The 22152-nt window shown below is 47.3% G+C and overlaps 1 protein-coding gene across 1 annotated transcript in view; it reads right to left on the bottom strand.

The window, feature by feature from the left end:
- ROR1 (receptor tyrosine kinase like orphan receptor 1) overlaps positions 1-17580 on the bottom strand; it is a 378093-nt gene extending 360513 nt beyond the window's left edge. The window contains exon 1 of the mRNA XM_053655609.1: positions 17071-17580. Coding sequence (XP_053511584.1) covers positions 17071-17161 — 91 coding nt within the window. The 5' untranslated portion in view covers positions 17162-17580. The remainder of the gene's footprint in view (positions 1-17070) is intronic.
- Positions 17581-22152: the final 4572 nt, after the last annotated feature.

Raw genomic sequence — 22152 nt, 5'->3', positions numbered from 1 at the left:
CGACCCTGCGGCCGACCCTCCCTCTGGAACCTTCCCGAACCTGCCCTTTCAACCACAAAGTCCCTTTCCTCAGCATGCAGGAAGGACTCTGGCTTCCCTTCACTGTACCACCGTTCAGGGCTCGTTCCGTGGGTGCTAACGGTTCTGCACGCACAGGCGGCCTGGCAACACTGAAGGGCGACCTCACCTGGGGCCGTGGCTCACCCTTTCTCTTGGGGCACACGCTAAAATGAACTCTAAGTCCTCTGGGTTTTGACTCTCCCCATCCCCACTGACCCCAGCATTTCCACTACTCCAGGAGCCTCTAGAAAGCAGGGATAATGTTCTGGTCCCAGGGTGCCCTGGAGTCCAGCACAGTCCCCGGCATATACAGTCAGGATTTACTAAATCCTAGCCATTTCTATTACATAATATTGCTATGTTCCCTCCACTTCTCCCTTATAGCTAGCTCCCTAATTCCTCCAGTAGTAGGCTTATTTAAAAATTTAGAGCTAGCAGGGGTGGTCATTTCTTATTACAGATGAGGAAATTAAGTATGAGCTTCAAGTGATATGCTGGTCCACTCAGTGGTCCAGCTGGGAAAGGCTCTCTAGCCTCTGTCGCTGAACTACCCCAGGCCCTGCGGCTCACTGCCTATCTCCAGCCCAGGCAACAGGGTACAGCAGGCCACCGCCAGTGAGAGAGAGAAGTGGGTTCATTTACAGTCTAGTGCTGGAGGCCAGGAGAGCTGAGCTCTACCACAGATGCCAGCACTGAGGAATTCTGGGCGCATCCTTCTGAATGCTACCAGTGTGGGCCTCAGGTTGCTCAGTTATTGTGCTTACTGTGTGCACTCAGTACACACCATTACCTGAGTCCATCCTCACCCAAAGGTAACGAGGTAGCTGGGAACCCAATGTTGTGCCCATGGGGAGAGTGGGGCTTTGAGGTTTGCCCAAGGTCACAGTTTGTTGAACAGATTCAGCTGACTCCCAGAGTTACTGTTTTGACTTTAGAACAATGCTGCTTTCTCAGGGCCTTTTGAGCGCTAAGACGTGGTGACAGTGAGGAAAAGCCTTCACTGGGTTTCCGGTGCCCGGCAATGGCCCTCGCCTTTACCTAACCACGCTAGCAGCAGCTCTGCCTAATCCCAGGTGCGCACCAGGAGAGACAGGATTCTTTCCCTGCGGGCTCCGCTTCTCCAGAGATTAACTAACCCTAGTCCTCAGGAGGCTGTTATCCCAACCCCAGGGGAGGACCGCTTCACGGCCCAGATGGAGCTTATCGCAGGAAGCCACTGCCACACGGGGGAAACAAAACGCAGACTGCACGGCTGGGGTCTGATCGCAGGCACCAGAGGTGGTGCCTGCCAGTCATCAAGTAACAAAGCAACCACCACCAACTGCATTTTCTGGATGTACCAGGAGGGCGGCAGCAAGTGGCCAAATTCAAGAATCTATCCTGGGCATCTTCTACGAGCATTCCCAAGGGCAAGCCCCGTCCACCACCATCACACTCCTGGGGCCAAGCAGCACTGCACTTGGCACAGAGTTGACAGATGTTCAGTCAGGTGACAAACAAATGAATTTACTGACCCGCTGCCATGGTGATGGAAGCAAAGTAGTCCTCACCACAAACGAGAATGGGTGCCCAGGCTTGCCATCAATTATTCAGTTTAGGGTACGTCTCTTCACCTCACTTTTCTCATTCTGCAGTCTGAAATAATAACACCCGTTGCTCCACATTCCGTGGCATTTAGCCATTCATCCCACAGGACGCTGGGGCAAATGCACACACTAACTGAAAAGGGTACAATCATTTAGGACTACTCGTTTAAAAGTTATTGAGTACCTTCTATGTACACAATGCAAAATTAGAGAAAGCTGCCATAAACTTCTAGGTTTGGGGTAGCTTGGTATTATGAATGAGAGTGGACCGGGAATTCTAGGACCTCGAGTGATTTCTTCACAAGTGGGAGAAGGCTCACCACCAACTTCTAACTCATAGCTCTTTAACCTTTCAGAAAAATGCTCGCCAATTCAACTGGGGACTGTAGTGAACTCACCCTCAGAGACTCTGGCCTAAATGAAAATTGCAGGGAAAGAAGACTAAATTACATAAATTGCAAACTGCTTGCTCATTCACTCTCTTTCCATGAGGTGGGGAAGGAGAAATGGTGTAGTAAGAGTACTGGTAATAAAGTAACATTTTCATGATGCTCTGCAGTTTGCCGCCATCCCGCCCCCATCCTTCACCCCATCACAAGTTCCTTCACCCCTCTTCAATTTTCCTCAGCACTTACTGTCACCTGATACAACATCTATTTCTTTATGTTCAGTCTCCGCCATGAGTAGGGTCTTTGTTTTGCTCCCAGCTTCACCCCAGCATCGAGAACAATGCCAGCCACACAACTCATCACTGAGTGACTAAACGAAGCCTCGTGGGTCCTTTCACCAAGAGATGGAGATAAACTGTTGCTCCCCATCTGACCCTTCAATCTCAGATAAGACTTTTACATCCTTCATCTCCTTAAATCTTCCTTAACCGTCAGGGAAGGAGTTATAATCCCACTGCAAAGATGAGGGAACTGAGACCCCAGACCTTAAGAGTAGAGCAGCCTGCTGGAGAGGCAGAGGCCAGGATTGGGTCCCGAATGCTGCCCCGGCCTCGCACTGAGAGGTGAGGCCCCTGAGCTCCTGAGCTGCTTCGGCCCTCACGGGCAGCTGAAGCTCCCGGAACAGGGCTGCTTTGTAGAGGGGCCTGGGAAACGGTTATCAATTCATTGAGCACTAAACATTATAGACAGATTTTTGTACTCCTTTGTCAAGATAAAAGACAAACCATCCATTCTTATCAACAGGATAAAAACTGAATTATGAGTTATGGCTTTGGAGCCTCCGAGACCCTTTCCTGATCCTCTCCCTGCCAGTCCCCATGGAGCCAGGCTCAGCTGCTCCCGGCCCCGTGCCCAAGCCCATCCTGCACAGCCATCACCTTCCCCAGGCTCCCCGCAAGGCCAGCCTTCCGGCTCCAGCACCCAGCCCAGGGCCTGGCACCCAGCGGCCGCAGTGTGCATGCTATACGTACCCCCACCCCAGGACACCAGAAGACAAGAAATAAAACTGCCCCAGGCCTTTGTCCTCCCCTATGACTGCCTCCGCCCCCAAGATCCCAAACCAAAGCTTTGGTAAGCTCCCTCTTCTCCCTCTGGCCTGAAGGGAGAGTGGCCCAGGCTACAGCAGGTGGTTCATACAGGCCTTTCTGGCCAGATTTGCATCCAGATTGCTTGCAAATTCAAAACTTACAGAATTTTCCCCCTCTACTTATTAAGAGAAGGAAGAGAGACTAAGAGCCCCCCACGGGATGCTTCCCCGAGTAATGAGACCTTTCAAGATTCCTAAACAAAGGATGGGGGGGAGCAGGATGCTCCGGACAGACAAGAATCACTCACCGCCCCTCTCCTCAGTGGGCCCTCTCAGCCCAGGCCTGCCCCAGCCTCAGGCACAAAGGCCTCTCCCCTGGGGCAGGGTGCCAGAAGAGGAGGAGGAGGGCTGTAAGGGGGAATTTTAATTTGCTGTCAATTAAGGGCAGAGTGACCCTAATTTACAGCAGCAGGACCCAGGGTTATCACAGATTTTGCATCTGGGGAAAACAGCCCAGCCCTCCAGCTGCCCACTGTTCCCTGCAAACAGAGCTTCCCTGGAGGTTTAATTGAGTCGAGGTTGACTCTCCAAGGGGTTGGAGTCCTCATCTTTTGACCGAGATAGGCTTGAGATTTCCAGTTGTTCCAAGAGCCATTTGCAAGTGGTTAGATAGTAATAGCAAAGCAAACTGGAATTATCCTGGCCCCTAGGAAGTAAAAACGAAGCTTAGAAGCTTAGTAAAAGTAAACAGGGTAAACTTAATTGGCCACCAGGCAGTGTGCTGGCGGTGACCCAGATTCAGACCCTACTCTAAGGAGCATCCTACCTAACGACAGACAAGGTGTCACAGAAGTCAACAACTGCACAAATTAAGTATTTGTGAAAGCAAGTAGGTGGGAACCCAATCTGCTCTGGCCCTCCAGGGAAGTGACATTTTAACAAGAGCAGAAGGAGCTGATGGGCTGGGGAAAGACAGTCCCAGGGAGGGGACAGCCCATGGAAAAGCACCACATTCAAGGTGTCAGATGAGACCCGAGAAGTGGTGGCAGCTGACAGACTGGGAAGGCCGCCCTGAAACTCCTGTCAGTGGATCCTCGATAATATTTTGGTTGTGCCCCAACCTGCTCACTCCCCCACTTTATTTCTTTAAGCCAGAATCTTAGGTCTTCTCTTCTTACTGCCCAACTGCTGTGAATTTTCCTCTGGACAGCGTACAGCTCTTCCTCTGGCCCCTGCCCCAGGCCCACACCAACACACTTTCACGTTGCTCCTGACGTTCTCGGAAAAGAGCAAAGGCACGTGTGGACTGTGCCGGGCCTGACAGCAGAAGTGCTCAGGTGCCCCCGCAGGCGGACTCCGCCCACTCAGGACACCGCATACTACTGGAGGGAAACAAACTAGTATCTGTCTCGGTCTCAAGCCCCACCTCCTTTGGAAAACCTCCCAGTAACTCCAAAGGATGTATATCTCTCTCCTTTTTGAGCTACAAAACTTACTGTACACACCTTCCTTGTGGCTCTTAATTACATCAAACTTGCCATTCGCTCACCAGGTATGTGGTGATTTCCCACTGAGTAAAAGATGCTGGACCAGACAGTCGTTAACTAACATAAGATCTGGTCCCTGCTCATAACACAGGCTGGTCCTGCGGAAGTTACTTACCACCTCTGGGCCTCAGTTTTCTCCTGGGAATAAGTGTGACTTCCTTTCAGAAATACACATGCATAGAAGCACTACCAGAGGTTATCTGAGTGGTAGGATTCTGGGTTATTTTTACTTTTGTATTAACTTTCTGATTGTGTTTTTTGGTTTTTTGAAGGTTGAACAGACTTATTTTTTATTTCCTTTTTCTGACTTTGTTTTTAATGGGTATATATTTTCTCATGAGAAAAAGCATGAAAATTGCTTCCTTGTAGGTTAAAAATAATAATAATACCACTTCATTTTGTTGTGTGCATGGTCAGCCCACAATAACCTCCCCCAAAGCAGAGTCAGCGGGCTCTGGGCAGACAATCTCAGAGATGGAGGAGAGGCTGGACCAACGCCAGGCCTCTCCACTGTGCCTGCTCTGGACATCAGAGTCCTTCTTTCCTACTCGCCAGCTTCTTTCCAGGGCTGAGGGCAGATCCCAGATTCTCCACCCCAGAGGGGCTGCCCCCTAAATCTCAAGGATAAACTACGATTAGCCTGCAATAGTGAGGCTGGGGGGAGGGGTTATGATTGACAATCTACCCTTAACAAGCTTGGAGTGCAGGTAAAAGCAGTTTTCCCCAACTGATGAAGAGGCAGAAGAAGGAAGTGGGGGGAGGGGGTGAATTGGGGACAGTAAGTCCAGAGAAACAAAATAATAGGATTCCACACATACTTGCCAAATGTGTGTGGCCCATAGTAGATGCTCAATAAATAATGGGGCCTATTAATACAAAGATTAAAACTCTAGGTGTTGAGCTAAATCAGAGTAAGTGAATGCAAGCTGTGTGAGAGTACTGGCTGAACATAAAGGGGCAGGGGGAGGCAGAGCAGAAGGGTGGATTCCTGAGTGGGGGCACACGGGGGACTGAAGGACAAGACTCGGCTGGGGGAGATAAAGACAGGGAGCAGCGTGAGGCCGGCGTGCCCAGGCAGGTGCTAGAGTGCACAGATTCTAGAGGCTGCAAGACAGAGAAAGGGTCCTAAATCAAGGCTGGGACAGTGAGGTTTGAGACAGTAAATTATTTTCATCTTATTTGGGGATACCAATCTTGTCTCCTAACAAAAACAATAAACTTCCTAAGGGCGAGGGTACTGCCATGTATTTATCCTGCATCCACCTTAGTTGCTAAGTAAACATTTAACCAAATGGAATCGCCAGGGACTTCTGGTTAGTTTACACAGGACGGGTCACTTGGGCAGGTGAAGAAGCTGTGTGACTCTGGGGTCTCTTCTTTCCTTGGCTCTTCTACACCAACGCTGAGCAGGCAAAGCAATCTGCCCGTTTGACTTGGTGAGTCCAAGGGAAGCCACCTTAACCAACATCATGGATTAGCTAAGAAACTTTCTAAGCCTGAGTCCTGAGGCCACGATGTGGTAGGGTTATTTATAAACGTTTTGACTGATATATATATATAGTTTAACCCCAACACAACCATGAAACCTGGCCATCGAGTTGCAGCCGGTGTAAGGGGGAAGCTTTACTCCCTATACCCAGTGCTTTCGTCTTTGGGAGGGAAACCAATTAGTGTTAAGTGCTGGACTCTCTCTGCAGCTTTACTAACTTAACTACCCTTTGCAAAGGCTGGGAGCCCAGTACTACACACTGACTTACCGATGGATTGGGCAGAACAAATCAGGAATGCTCAGCTCAGCTCCCCCCTTGCTCATTAGGGAAGAAAAAGGCCCCTTATCAGGTGTCCCTGGAAGCCCCCGCAGCAGGTCTGACTCTGAATGATTACCTGGCCACAGGCAAAGCACCTGATTCCTTTGCTTAGAGATACAGGATGTGAGTGACCCGAGTGCTGGGAGCCGAGAAGAGAAAAAGACGGTAACTCATCAGTAGACTGAGAACAGCATCACAAATTTTTGAGGGTTGCTGGTATGGTCAGCTAATCTCAGACAGGCAATATGTGGGGACTGGAAGTCCCTATACAGTCCTATACAGTCCCTATACGATCCTCTGACAGGAAGAGGTAAACAGTCAGCACGGAGCTGCGCACCACTTAAGACACACCTTTCAGAGTCCATACCAAGGGCTCACTTTCATCCCACTGAAAGCAGCTGGGGAAATAAAAACCCATACTCTTCAGGGAATGTAAAAAATATGTAAAAACTAAGAAATACCCGAGTAGGAGTGAAATCCAAGAGGAGAAGTTGTCATCTTGCTAATGGAGAGAAAAATAAGTAGCTTTGATGTATGCCTAAACCCATCAGGAAATGTCATCAATTTCCCATGAAAAATAGATAGGAAACTTTCCAGGGTATCTAAGATTTCAGGTGGAGGACCTGTTTTTTACCTTAGGATGTTTACCTTCAAAAGCGTAAGAAAGCCCCTGTCCTTGAGAAATGTTAGTATAATTATAACCTAAAAGCTGTAGGTGCTAGGAAGTTTTGCCCCAGAGGTGATTATATTACAAAATAAAGGCTAACAAGGTGCTAAAGTTTAGAAATTTTGCCCCATCATGTCCTGGGAAAAATCTCAGATGATGAGGTGCATGCTTGCTGCTCCCCATTTAGTTCATGGAGTAACTGAGCCCACACTGGATACAACCCGGGCACTGTGCAAGCCCTTCCCATGATCCTCCCCACCCTGCCTGGGTAGGCACCACCAGCTTCCTGTTTAACGTGCGGAAAGCGTGTCTCAGACAGGTCAGCTCATTTGCTGACCTGGCAGGAAAGCGGTGAGCCCAGTTTCACAGCAAGACCTTCTGAGGCCAAGGCCCCTCAATGAAAGGCTTCTATACCTGCTAGAATCACGAACGGCTTAGTAAACTTGTTTTTAAGTAACTTCTCTCAGTCTATTTGCAAGTGAACTAAATCTTAAGTTACAGGAGTCCTAGCTCCAGGTCCCACCTACAAATACCTCACAACTGTTTCTGAAAACAATAGCTGGTTTGAGGAGAGTCAGGCAAATTCATTAGGTGGTAAAACAGCAGTGAAAGTAGACATACATCAGCATCTTGGAGACATGGCTTCCAAACACAGGTGATCTTTCAGAGCCGAGAGCACTGTGGGCCTGGAGTCAGGGAGGCTGGGCTTCAGACAGGCTTCCCCAGCTAGTGTGACCTTAGGTGCGCTACCAGCCTTACGTGTATAATTTTAATAGGGAGAAGGAGAAGGAAAGAAATCCTATTTCATTGGGTCATCTGGAAAATTAATGATAACATCCTACATAAAATAGTTTTGTAAGCTGCAAAGCCCTATACAAATGGAGGATTTAATTATAATTATTTGACTCAGGTATTTGGCTGGGATCTTACAGCGAACTTGAATCATCAGATGGAGTTAAAAACATTTTTTTTGAATTGACATGCAGTTTGGCATAATGATCAAGGACAAAGCCCTTGGACTCACTACACCCAGATCTGAATCCTGGCTCCCCCACTCTAAAACGGGGGTCATATTAGCGTCTCCTGCACAGGGTTGCCCGGAAGAAAAAGGTTCTCAGTACTCACGATGCTTGATGTGTTAATCATTACTATACTACTATGATTTTCATCAAGCCAGCCAAGGGAAGACTGGAATTGAGTAGCCTGCACTACAAAGCAAAACTGCTGCAGCAAGGAAAACACAGCATACCTTTGACAAGCAGCCCTGAAACAGACTGCATTTTGGACTCTCCGGGCACTGTCTTGGAGAGAAAGATAAGCCATCACACTCCTAGTAAAACCCTCCTTCCTCTTCCCCTCCCCCACCCCCTTCATATGCAAAAAAATATAACTGGCACCCCTCAGAGCCTTCTTTCTTCTTCATTGCAGACCAGTTTCATTGCTGGATGAAGGCCCAGTTTAAGAACCAGGAGAGCTTGGGCAAGTCCATGGACATGAGGGCAGCTGCAGAATGTTTAGCTTCTTCCTCCTTTCCCATCTCAGTCCTTCCCATCCTTTAAGGCTTGCATCATGGTCCCATTTCTTCCCAAAAGACTTCTCTTCCTTCTCGGGATTCTGCACCTCTAATTGCTAACTCTGCACTCATTGGTTGTATAATTATTTTCCAAGTGCGCATTGTATTACCCCTAAAAGGTAAGTTCCTCAAGGGTTAGTTCTTCTAGATATGCCACAGTGCTTAGCACAGTGCTGAAGACACTGTACGTGTGCCCTAAAACGTGGGAAGCAGGTTAAGTCACTGGCAGGAGCCCAGACTCCATGTGGAGGGGTCAGATGCAAACCAGCCTGAGCCTCTACTCCTCCTCCCCACATCCAGGGCAGATGCTGCCACCAGACCACACATTCCTGCCCAGAGGTCCCGGAAAAACCTTAGAATTCTCCTCACTGGTGGCCAACACCAAGTGACTGGAAAAAACGAACCCTTCTCACTGAACCACAGGCAGCTGATACCAAGTGACTGGAAAAGCGACCCCCTGTGCCATCTCTGCTTTCTAGGCAGTTCCTCAACTGAGTCTCCACAGCACGGGGACGTAACCACGTCTGCCACAGCTAACCACCACGCTCCACTGTACAGAGCTGTTGACTTGTCTGCCTCCACTAGAACAGTAGCTTTCAAACTTTTGATCGTGGGAGCCCAGTAATACCCCAAATCAGCCTGTACAGAACTGAGGCTCAAGTTTTCCAAAACAATATTCCCCTTAATAATGTAGTGCACTCTGGTATTTCTTATTCCTATTATATTCTATCTAAAAAATGCTGGTCCTCACCCGAGAAAATGACCCCGTGGTACATATAAATATATATGTATATATTTAGTTAAGGTAACACTAGCAGTTGTAACTGGTAAAACCCAAAATTCCAGCCTTTAGTACAAGAGAAGTTTATTACTTGCTCACATAAAACCAAAACAAGTATGGGCTGGCTAGTGGCTTCCACTGTGCAGTGACTGAGGGAGGGTTCCGGGCTGTTTCTGTCTTGTAGCATCAAGACATGGCTTCTAGGAATACCATGTTCAGGATCATACCAATCCTGCCCAGGTAGTTTTTGATGGTTTGAACAGATAAGTGACACTCATTGCTTCCAATCTCATACTATTGGCTAACATCTAGTCACATGACCTTACTTAACTGCAAGGGAGCTGGGAAATGTAGTCTAGCCATAGGTCCAGGAAAGAGATGGACATAGATTTGGTGACCAGTTAGCAATCTCTACCATAGATCTGCCATTTGAAAAACCCTCCAAGGCAAGGGCCTAGCCTTTGTATCTCCAGTGGCTAACAAAATACTGGCTCATAGTAAGCACAGAGACAATGCATGAACAGTACATAAATGGGGAACGTGGTATTTTATGACCAGAGTTCCAGAAATGTTATGGTTTATGACTAGGAATTGTTATTCTCTCCAAATTCACACCTGTGCAAATCCTCTCCCACACCCAAAGCAGCGCTGAGTCCAAAAATCTGGATTAGCGCGAGTGGGGAAGATACCAGAAAAACTGTCTTGGTGTCCTCCCTTCCATCTGGAGACTGCACAGCCACCTACTCTGCCAACAACCACATGGCTGTTGAAAAGGAACACAGCAGAATTATTAAGAGGACATGGCTTTGGAGGCAGATGAGCCCTGAGCAGGCCTCTCTCTGACTGCACACCTCCAGCAGAACACTCGCCGACACCCGCTGTGCCTGTGGATGGTACTGAGCATCTTCTCCACATCACCTCACTGCATCTTCACAGTAAGTCTCAGAAAGACACGAATGTTTTCCTCCTGACTCCCTAATTCCCCAGGTGAGAATTCTTGTCTCCCACCTCTGTGTTCCCATAGTACTTCTTTCACAACCCTTTCCTATAATTTATCTGTGAGAGAGCTAGTTGGCAGGGGGAGGTCCATGTTGTTCATTCTGCCTCCCCAACTGTAATCCAAGGACAGTGAACAGAGCATACCTTTGTGAGTCAAACACCTGCGTTCAAATGTCCGTGTTCAATACCAAATCCAACCTTAACAGTTGTGAGGTTAGCCAAGAAACTTACCTTCCTGAGCCTCAATTTCCTTATCTGTAAAATGGGATTAGAAGTGCAACTTCAAATGACTACTAGGAAATATAAGCCTACCATCTATGAAGAACTATGCCTGGCACATTGGTGGTTTGTTTCAAAGGTAAGAATGTCCCCCTCCGTCTCTCCTTTAAGGCAGGGGTAATGTTTTATTTCTGGGCATTAACACCATATCTTGCACACAATAAATATGCAATAAATGTCAGTTGTATATCTGGTCAGTTGTGTATTGTTAGTTGAATGACAAGCTTTACTGTTGAAAAATAAAAATAAAAATAACCAAACACAAACCTTGTCACAGATTTTAGAAATTCTTTTTATCTCCCTTGTCCCTTCCCACACACTTCATTACTCTTCTCTCTTTGGGAAACAGGAACTTTTTTTTTGTACTCAGAAATTTTAAATGGCTAACAGACACCTCAGGATTCCTTCCTCCGGCCATTATCCTTCTCTTTCAAGTTGTGCTCGGCAAGATTATTTGGATATCGGAGCTAAAAAACGGTCAGATTACGAGTGGAGGTCTCTGAAATGTAACATTCCCCATTGCAGGATTCTGGAATCACACCAAGCACCAGGGAGAGGTTGCTCTTCCCCAAAGAGCTCGCTGTTCTGAAAAAAGCCTTTGTTTTAGGGCTTTGCATAACTGCACTGTGGAATCTCTTCCCATCCAGGTCCCCAGCACTGGCCCGGGTACTGTTCAGTCCTAGAGTGCCTATAGGCTCCCTGTAAAACACAACACTTGAGTCTAAAAATACTGTGAAAATTGCTGCATCTCTGAGTCTTGGTTCATCTCTCACAGCATAATGATCATTGTTTAGGAGCCACACTTTCTAACTTTTCCAGCAAGCCCCTGATACAAGAACGGAGGTGGTCAGACCGCATGTTTATCAGGTCCATGGAGCTGCTAGGGGCCTCATATCCATTATCTCCTTTAATCATCACAAAGCTCTGGAAGTCATACATCATGGCAAGCCCCATTTTGCAGAGAAGGAAACTGAGGCCCAGAAGGTCACAGAACTTTGCCCAAGGTCACACAGCCAGTGAGCAGCAAAGCCCCAATTCAAACCTTCATCTATCAGGTTCAAAGCCCATTCTATTTCTGTGATTCCATACTGCTTCTTTAAATGACTATTAAAAGAAGGTCCTTTCTGTATAGAAATACTTGAGAAAATAAACAGTTTGGACTGGTTGCTCTTTTAGGTCCCTTTCCCCTCTTAAAAAAAAAAATCTATGGTTCTACGGAGAGAAGGGGGGGGAGAAGGAAATGTAAGAAGGCCAAACATTACAAGGCTTGGCTTATCAGTATTTAATAACAGCTTTGGGATCAAAACTCCACAGAACCTTATTTATGGACAGACAGTTACTCTTAAGCAGAGCCTTTTATTTTCATCTGAGGATGTTGTAGCCTTCTACTGCCTTTCTATTAGTGAGAGATGGGGTGTGAAATCTGCTGGCCCTGCCAAGATTATCCCATTAAATTATCTGCCCTCTTCCAATGTAATTCACTCGGGGGCGGCAGTCTGAGGCTCACTCCCCTCGGATGGCCATGCCCGGCCCTCTGAGGGGGGAGGTGTGAAGGAAAAAGTTCAGGTGGTGGTAGCATCGCAATGACAATAACATCAATCCACGTTTCACTGCCTTACCAAAATAAAGTGGATGCCGCAATTATCCCATTCCTAAACAAACTGAAAACCCCAACCGAGCTTACTGCAACAAAGAGAGAGTCTTTTTACTGCTGTTTATTTTTATTTTGTATTCGTTAGCTTTTTAGATATTCCTGGCATGCAAGTCAGGCTCCATGTAACAAGCAGCTGCATTTAGTTAAGGGTTTCGAAGAGTCCCCCCCCCACTCCCGCCATCCCCTCCCCCTCAACTCCAGAGAACTTTCTCAGACTCCTAGAAGCCTCTTTCTCTTCGTGTGTCTGCAGAACAGTCCCTCCTGTCACCCCACAGGGAATAGGTAAGGCCAAGCTGAGGCCCTTCTGTTCCAAAAAGAAGCCTCGACACTTAAGCGTTTCCCAGCTGCGGCTGGATTTGCCAGGGTCTGGTCCACATCGGGACTGTGGAGCTGGCGAGCCGGATGTCCCACCAGAGAGCACTCTAATAAATCACCCCTACTCAGTCCACAACCAAGATGGCAAATACAAAGGCACTTCATCAAACTATATCTCATCACTGGTTGGAAGGAACCACCAGACACACTTTTCAAACCTCATCAAAATTGCAATTTGTTACAACAATGTAATTCCTCCTGACCAGAGGTGCAGAGCACTGGAGCCCTTCAGGTCCATCTCTAAGTTATAGCAACACGGGCTCAGGGAACTCCAGCGCAGGAAGGAAAATTGAAACTGCCTGTCTCCAATTATTTCTTGTAACTTCTAGATATGGCTAAGAAAAAGTCCTTTGCTGCTCTTGGAAACCTGGGGAAAAGGCACCTTTGGCCCATTCATAAGGAGAATGTAAATTCTAAGACTTAACCCAGAAGAGACTAAGACAGCAGTTAAGATAAAAAGCGGTGGCCTTTCAGGGCTTGTAAGTCCAACAGAGCCATTTCCCCGCCCTGTGACCTTAAGAAAATAACTTAACCTCTCTGTGCCTACATTTAAATGAGCTATTTATGCCATCTCCTTCATAGGGTTGTTGTGAGGATTCAGTGAGTTAATACTTGCACAATGCTTAAAATGGTGACTTGCCCAAACACAAGTGTTTGTTAAATAAATTGTACTAACAGAAGCATCTCAGAATGCTTGGGTTTGGGGAATTACATTGTTAGTGGAGGTCAAAGGACTTGGCACCGTTCTTCAGCTTCTCCCAGGCCCAGGAGCAGCCGGCCTGGCGAGATGGAAACTAGAACGTGAGGAGAGGTAGAGGTTCCGCAGACTGTGCGCGTCTGGGCCAAGGCCCAGGGCACAGCACCGACCCTCAACTCCGTGTACCTACCCAGGAAGGCAACTCATTGCTCCAGGGGGCAAAGGCCCCCAAATCAATGGTTCCTATCTTTGGGGGTTGCAATTTTCTCAGAAAATCAAATAAGAGCTAAAAAACATAAAACCACAAAAATGCACATGAAATTCTCTATATTATTTCTGGAGCCCCATATGTCCTCAAGTTCAGGTACCCCAAGTAGAAGACCGGGTGCTCTTCTCCAACAGTGACATATGTGGTCCCACTTAACGCTCAGATAATAATCCTGTAAGGCTCAGAAAAACTAATCGACATACCCAGTGCGTGGCAGAGGAAAGATTCAAACCCAGGTCTATTATCGCCAATGACTGTGCTAATAACCAATAAGCGCTACTATTAAGTTGTGCTGCATTCCTTCCCTACTAGAAAATAGGGCAAGAAAAAGAAAAATCCTTGAAAAGGTGCTATGTTGCATTTTTACTAGGAAAGCAAATAACACCACAATGTTACATATGATCCAAAAAAGTTATTCTCCACTTGTTCAGCAAAAATCTATGGACCACATACTATCTGTGTGTACACATATGCCATTCATATGAAGATAAACATTTACATCAATATACATAGAGTCTACAGAGCATTCCATTCTCCATAGGATGCTGAGCAAAATTTTCAAAAGTATTTGAAATGGAGTGTGTGGTCACCATCAAACCAGAGCCAAATTGAACACTAATGGATGCAAGTGACATACCATTTACTAACTTTCTAGCTTTCGAATCTAATTTGAGATCTATGCCCACCATGCAGGAGATGGAGAGGAAACTACAGACTAAAGTTGAGCTTTTAAAAGGACTTCTAATATCAGAAAGATAATATCTGATATCAGAAGAATATCAGGGTAGCAAATAACCAAGTACACAGAAGTGATACTGGAAATTCAGTATTTTTCCACCCACCACCAGACTCGGTTTGGTTATTGGGCTTCTGTGTGGTTCTGTCTCGGAGTATTCGCAGGAGTCTCCAATAAAGGTGGGTGGCTGACTTGGCCTTCACTGTTACTACCCTGAAGACACTCCTATTCTAAAGGTAGACAGGACAGACACCTACTAAAATAACATTGGAAGGTTTACAAAATGACAGCGAACACAGCAGCAGGTCACTTCCCTCTGACTATATGTAGCCAAACCACAGAATCTACAGGATTCCGAGAAAGACCCAGGAAGGTTCCTGAGCTCTGGCCTTCAGCTTCTTGGAGAGGTTTAGCTCTGGGTGATGGGTGAGGAAATCAACAATGCACACACCAGAAAAAATAAATGTAAAGGTTTTTCTCCTCCTGGCTAACAAGATAGCAAAATGATAATAGAAATGCTGAGATTTTTAAAAAATAAATAAATGAAATACATCTCCCCTTTAAGCTGATTTCCTGAGCCACTGAGTTACCTTAGACATCTTGGATCAGACAAGAAAGTAAATCTGAGACCCACAGGAAGCTTTGTCTCCAGAGAAAAGATCAGGTATGCACAGAGTCTTAGGAAGAGATTCCTAAGACAACAAAATAAGGCAATAATAATAGATTTGAGCACATCACTGAAGAGTCTGGAATAGGCAATACTATTTAAAAAATTTTAAAGCCTACAGGCAGTTAAACAAAACAGGATTTGAGTGACTGCTGATAACAAAATTGTCTTACCCTCAGCAAAATCATAGCGTGGATATTTATTTAAAGGGAGACAGCCACAGGAAGGTGCACTCCCCACACCACCCCACCCCACCCCACCCCCCATGATCTAAAAGCAACCACTGGTGAAAGGTATAGAGGAGTAAAGCAGTGGGGCAGGGGATATAACCAGATCAATCAAGGCCCGAAAGTAGGAGCCCCACCTTAGCAAGAATCACCTGGTCATCTCCACCTGAATTTGCTGGGCAGCCTGACATCAGCAGGATGTTTACACGATTTTGCAGCCTGGCCCATTTTTCACTTTTCACCCAGGTGTTGTGGCATGGGGCCAGATGTTCAGCATCAGGGAAGCAAACATCCATGTGACCAAACAGTTTACATTTCATTAGGATTTTCACCACGAAGGTGCACTCTCAAGTGATGTACATCTTAATTGCAATTAGAAGCTGTATTTATCCCAGGAGCCTGCGGATTAGAACAACCTCACTAGAGGATCAGTTTTAGAATCATCCTCAAAAAACGTGGTTCCCACTTCCCCAAAAATATCTCTAAGAAATCAAAATGCGCACACACAACTTCCTTCCGGAGTGTTTCCTATCATGAAAATTATTAGCTAGGTATTAGCAAAAACTAATTCTAAAACCATAGTGAATAGATCTTTTTCCCTCAACTGCAAAACAGCCAGAGCCTATTCTTTTCCTAAACACAGCGGTAACTTAAAAAATGAATGATGCATGATAAAAGAGCAGAGAACACTTATCCGCACGGGTTTGGGCTGGGAATGGGGAAGGAAAGAATCTGGGGGCTCCAGCACCCCCTCAAGGGATGCATGTTAAAAGTGAGGCCCGGGACCCTGGAGACTTTAATCAACTTTCCCCCTCCAACCTCCAAAGAATGAATCGGTTGTCTCCACAGGCGCAGCCGGGCTCTTCCCTCTCATTGTGTACCGGCTCAGACGCAGCAAGGATCCAAGCTTCCCGCAGAGAACTAAGACGCTCGGGCTCTCGGCGGAGTCTTTCTCTAACTGTTGCAATTGTCCTTGGAGATTACCAAAATCAAGTATGCATTAGATGGCTTTTCCTCCCTAGTTTGTAACACACACACACGTGCACACTCAGAGCACTCAGAAGCAGCAGGCCGCCTCTGACAGCACATTTTGCACAAAGTGGCGGTGGCAGCGGCAGCATACACGTTGTGGCCTCCCTCGTGACCCTCCAGAAGGCTGAAGAGCCGGGGGCCAGGGGAGAGGCGAGGCCGCCAGAGTCCAAGAGGACAGGGCTTTTGTTTGGGTCCGTCTGCGGATAGCCTAAGGCTCTCGCAGAAACCACGGAAAATACAAACTCCCTCCTGGACCGCGCCTTCCGGGATGGCTGCTATTTAGGATAGACTTGCCTGAACACCCACAAGGGTCCAGCTAGAGCTGGGGGTGGGGGGGCGAATAGCACGGAAGTGCCCCATCGCCCCATTAAACCCACCCCTTCCATGCTGTCAGCGCTGCCAAGTGCTGGTGGGCGCCCAGGAAAGAGTGCCGGGGCGCACCCCCGGCCCGCAGCTGGGCTCCAGGGCGAATCCTCGCCGGCCTCTCCAGCACTCGGAGTCGCCTTTGCGAGAACCACGACGGGTTGCGGCCGCCCCCCAGGCGGGCGCAGCTCTTCCCAGTGCCCAGTGCCGGGCTGGCCGACGGGAGGGTGGCCGCGGGCCGGGTGGGCTAGGGCGGTGGCGGACGCCTCTCTTACCTTGGGCAGCGGCCCCGCGCGCCGCCAGCAGCAGCGCGGCCAGCAGCGCCAGCAGCGGCGGGCGCGCCCCGCGGCGGCGCGGCCGGTGCATTCCTCCTCCTCTGGCGGCGGCGGCTCCCAGGCCACGCGCAGAACATCCACGGGCTCTGCCCGGGATCCCAGCCACCTCGTCCCGGATGCTCTCCCCGCAGGATGTCGGGGGCGTCGGCAAAGTTCTTTGTCCTTCTAACCTGCTCCCTCGCCTCCGCCCCGCAGCCTCAAGACCCGGTCAGCGCGGTGGCTCCCCAGCCCCGGTCTCAACGGCCGGTCAGTCCCGGACTGCCCCTGTCGCTCCAGCGGAGGGCGAGTCTCCCCAGCTCGGACTCAGAAGAGCAAGCCCTGCGCCCTCGGGCTGTGGTCAGGGGCTCCGTCCGTGGCGGCGGCGGCGGCGGCGGCTGCTCCTCCTGCTCCTCGCGCTCCCTCTCTTGCTCTCAGCCTCCCTCAACTTGTCACTTTCCACCAACTCTTCAGCCCGAGCCCGAACCAATGGCAGACGTGGGCCCAGGCCGGCGGCCCAGCGCCCTCTGCTGCCGCCTCTCAACACCCACACCCTACGACTTCCCAGAAAGTCGTCCCTCCATCGGTCTCGCACGCCCACCTCCCCTCCCCCACCACGCCTTAACCTGCGAGGGGACCTGAGCCCAGCAGGCCCTCGAGGCCTTTTGACCGAAGGGGAAACTGAGGCTCCGGAAAGACTTGCCCTGGGTTGCAAACCAGTTCGTGGCTGAATGGCTTAGTTAAGAGGCCCAGATTCCAGCAATATCAGGCAGCTCTGCCACTGTTAGCAGTGTGACGGTGGGTAATTGAGTATTTATTGATATCATACCATTTCCCTTTTGATTGCCTCCTTGACTCAAGTGATTTATATTTTCCCATTTTGTCTTTAATTTCTACTTTCATTGCCTTGAAAACAAAGTCATCTGTATTGCTTCCCTTTGGAGATTGATTTGCCAAGGATTTCTCTGTGGTCAGTTTTTGTCAATGTTCCATAGTCTCCAGAAAGAAAGGACTTTTCTGTATTCAGAATGTGAAGATAGATCGCTATTTCTATTTGATCCTCTTTATATTTATTACGTTACTTAGGCCTTCTACATCTTTGCACATTTGTGTGTGTGCACACACAGACCTACAGGGTCCAACAGAAGTAAAGCTTGCTTGAGTGTGGTCTGTAGAGTATGTGGATGTCTCCCACAGGGTGGAGAGCCATTTGAACATTTCACCTAACTTGTCGGATGGTGAGCTTGAGTGTGATATTGTTATGTTGCAGAATTGCATGCTTATAATTTTGTAATAAAAGATTTTGTCATAAAAAGGGGCATTATTTGTGCTGGACCCTTTGTATATATTTGTCCAGCTGCTCTGCCGTGGACAAAGGGAAACACTGGAGTCTCCTACTAACATGGAGTCTCCAAACACATGGAGTCTCCTCCATGTTTTTGTCAGTTTCTCCTGGTTTAGCTTTACAGATTTTGTGATGTATAAATATTGGCGACAGTTTGATTTTTCCTGGGGAGAGGGCCCTTGAACATGTAAAGTGGTGAGTACCATGGATCACTTATTGAATACCTTGTATTGGCCTAGCACTTCGTGTGCATTTGCTCATAACTCTTCTGATCCGTAGACTGTGGGCTTCTCAGTGTCCTGCAGGGCAAGACCCCCTGGTGCCTCTATTGCTTTTGCCTCCTCAGAACCTAGTACAGAGCCTGGAATATAGCAGGTACTCACCACTTTATATGATCAAGGGCCCTCTCCCCAGGAAAAATCAAACTGTCGCCAATATTTATACATCACAAAATCTGTAAAGCTAAACCAGGAGAAACTGACAAAAACATGGTGTGAGTAGGAGACTCCAGTGTTTCCCTTTGTCCATGGCAGAGCAGCTGGACAAATATATACAAAGGGTCCAGCACAAATAATGCCCCTTTTTATGACAAAATCTTTTATTACAGAATTATAAGCATGCAATTCTGCAACATAACAATATCACACTCAAGCTCACCATCCGACAAGTTAGGTGAAATGTTCAAATGGCTGTCCACCCCGTGGGAGACATCCACATACTCTACAGACCACACTCAAGCAAGCTTTACTTCTGTTGGACCCTGTAGGTCTGTGTGTGCACACACACAAATGTGCAAAGATGTAGGAGGCCTAAGTAACGTAATAAATATAGAGGATCAAATTGAAATAGCCATCTATCTTCACAAAAAGTCCTAAGATGCTATACTACCTTGCGCTTTTACATAGGTTATCCCCATATTACAGTTTTAGAAATTGAAATGCAAAAAGAAAGCAAGTGACTTGCCCACTGTCATGTAGACAGTGGGTGGCCAAGCCGAGACTCAGTCTCTTTATCTTAATGGAGCTAAAAGTTCTTGGCTAGAGCCTGGCATATAACAAGTGGCAGGCGGTGGCTGTCACTGCTGCAACAATAGCCTCTAATAACCCAACTTTGGGATTTTATAATGAGCAGTCACCTCATTGAAAGCAAGGACTTGGTAGCCCAAAGTATGTCCCAGCAGGTCAGAGAGTCACAGCCCTCTGCCTTCAGGCAGGTGAATGACTAAAGCATGTAGGACAAACAGTCATTTATTCTTCTCCCAGACCTCAGGGCAGGAGTACCCGTAACTGCCTTAGCAGCTTCCCCTCTTCTATCACTCTGACCTGAGGTCAAGGAATGATAGACAAAGAGGCCTTGGGTCAACTAGTTCATCGCCCAGATAGGTCTGTCCTCCAAATTTCTCTGCCTGAGACTCATTCAGTCCTGTCTAAATTATCTCCAGTTACTTGCCTGAGGAACTTACTGCACAAAGTTCTCTTGTTGGAAAACTATCTTTGATGGTCAGCTGCAATATACCATGGCCCAGAAATGAGAGTAAACTCAGTTGCACTGCACATTGCTGAGCAGTTCCATGATCTACAGTACAACACACAGAGGCGACACAGGGCTTCCCCTTCCACCCACCCTAGCCCCAACCCCCACCCCAGGTATCTTAGGTAACAGTGGCTGCCAGAGCTGAGTATACAGAACTTAATGGCACTTTTATCAGTACTTAAACCTTCCAGGAACTTAATCACAGAATCATAGACGTGAGGAATGTGACGGCTGGAAAGGGCCTTGGAAATTAACTACAATACCCCCTTCATATTTTATAAAGGAGAAACGTGGGACTCAGGGAGGTGAAAATTCCTTGCCCAAAGTCACACAGCTGGCCAGAGCCAGAACTGGAACCTACATCCACCAGTGAAGCCCAGGGTAAGCACTGCCTCAGTTGTCCCAGATCCTATAGCATGCTCATTCCTAAAGGGCAGGTTAAAAAAGGTTCTTCGTGCCTGGTGTGGCTCAGTGGACTGAGTGCCAACCTGTGAACCGAAGGGTCACCGGTTCGATTCCCAGTCAGGCCACATGCCTAGGTTGCAGGTCAGGTCCCCAGTGTGGGGAAGCTTGAGAGGCAACCACACATTGATGTTTCTCTCCCTCTGTTTTCCTCTCCCTCCCCCCGTCTAAAAAATAAGTAAAATCTTTTTTTAAAAGATGTTGAAAAAAACATTTTTTTAAAGATAAAGAAAATACTTATGCAAGTTGAGTAAATGCCAGTGCTTCAGAGAACAGGCTTGGAATCAGGCTGCCCAGGTTTATAACCCAGCTTCTCCGGTCTCTGCTGAGTGACCATGGGTGCATATCTTTGCCCCTCTGTGCTTCGGTCTCTCATCTGTAGAATGGTGATGACAATAATCGTACCTACTGATACTCTTGTGAATGACAAATGAGTTAACTTATATAAAGTTCTATTATAAGAATCTGGCACAGAGTAGGCTCTTAATAAATGGTAGACATTATTATACTATCTACATACATGAGCTTACTTAAGTCAGTCTTGTTGCCATTTTTTTACAAAGAAACTAAAGTGAAATGAGGTTAGAAATGCCCAAAGTCACAAAATTGTGGCCAAAAGAGAGGACTCAAGCCCAAGTCAAATCTCTTTCTACACTACAACTCTAGTGCCTCGCGTCAAGGAGGTGGAATGTGTGAGAAGCGACAAGCAATTGAAATTGTCCTCTCGCAAGCCTCTTATGGCTCTGCCCTCCCCTTAACCAAACTAGCCATGGATGCAAAGGGGTTATGGAATCCTGGAGGGGCTGCTCTCTTCAGAAGGTCCTGGCTCAAGTTTTTGCTGAGGGAGGCAGCCACCCGCTCCGGCCTCTCCAACTAGTACACCCGTGGCTGTGTGTTACCACTGTGGACACAGAAGGCACAGCCATGGTAAGTCACACCGGAAAGGAGGAGAAGAAATAGGGCAGTGACAGAAACAGGACGGAGTCAGGTGTCAAGGAGAACATTAAAAAAAAGCTACCTTACATTTCAAAAAGTTGTGGGAGGGAGAAACTCATTTGGGTAATGCATTTGATGTACCCAATAAATACAGACATTCATCCTTCTTGAAAAAAACTATGTAGCATGATGGTTATCAGTGAGGGAACCTCAGGAGCCCAGATTGTATGGATTCAAATCCAGGTCCAGCTTTTAGTAGCTATGAGACTTTAGGTCTCTCTACCTCGGTTTTCTCATCTGTAAAGAGGCCTAATGGTAATACCTACCATCTATCTGTGCTCTGAAGGTTAAAGTGGTTCATGTTCGTAAAGCATCTAGCGCAGTGCCTCTCAGGCAGCAAGCAGCCAATATTCTTCAGCCATTATTAGAAGTGACTAAGAACATGAGCTCTAGCAGTAAACAGACCTGACAAAGTGATAAGCACAAGTTATTTAATTTGTTTATAATGTAACATTCTCAGATAAAAAAGATACAGTAATAGAGCCAACTGTATAAAGGCATTTTGAGTTTAAAATAATTATACTTTATACCCTGAACATAAAAGTCTCAACACAGTGTTTGTCATGCTGCCTTTTCAATGAATTGTTTATTATTCTTTTTTTCTATAAACCTCTACAGTGTGGGGTCAGATTGGGGCATACATTTAGAGATCACACGGCCTGGATTTCTAGCTCAGTCTTGGTTTCATGTGCCTGGTTTCATTAGTTTCA

The sequence above is a fragment of the Artibeus jamaicensis genome, unplaced genomic scaffold (genome assembly GCF_021234435.1).
Source record: "Artibeus jamaicensis isolate MK-2021 breed Jamaican fruit bat unplaced genomic scaffold, CSHL_Jam_final scaffold_1019, whole genome shotgun sequence".
Classification (NCBI taxonomy): domain Eukaryota; kingdom Metazoa; phylum Chordata; class Mammalia; order Chiroptera; family Phyllostomidae; genus Artibeus; species Artibeus jamaicensis.
Note: the sequence above shows the minus strand (reverse complement) of the source record. Positions and strands in the feature narration are given on the sequence as shown.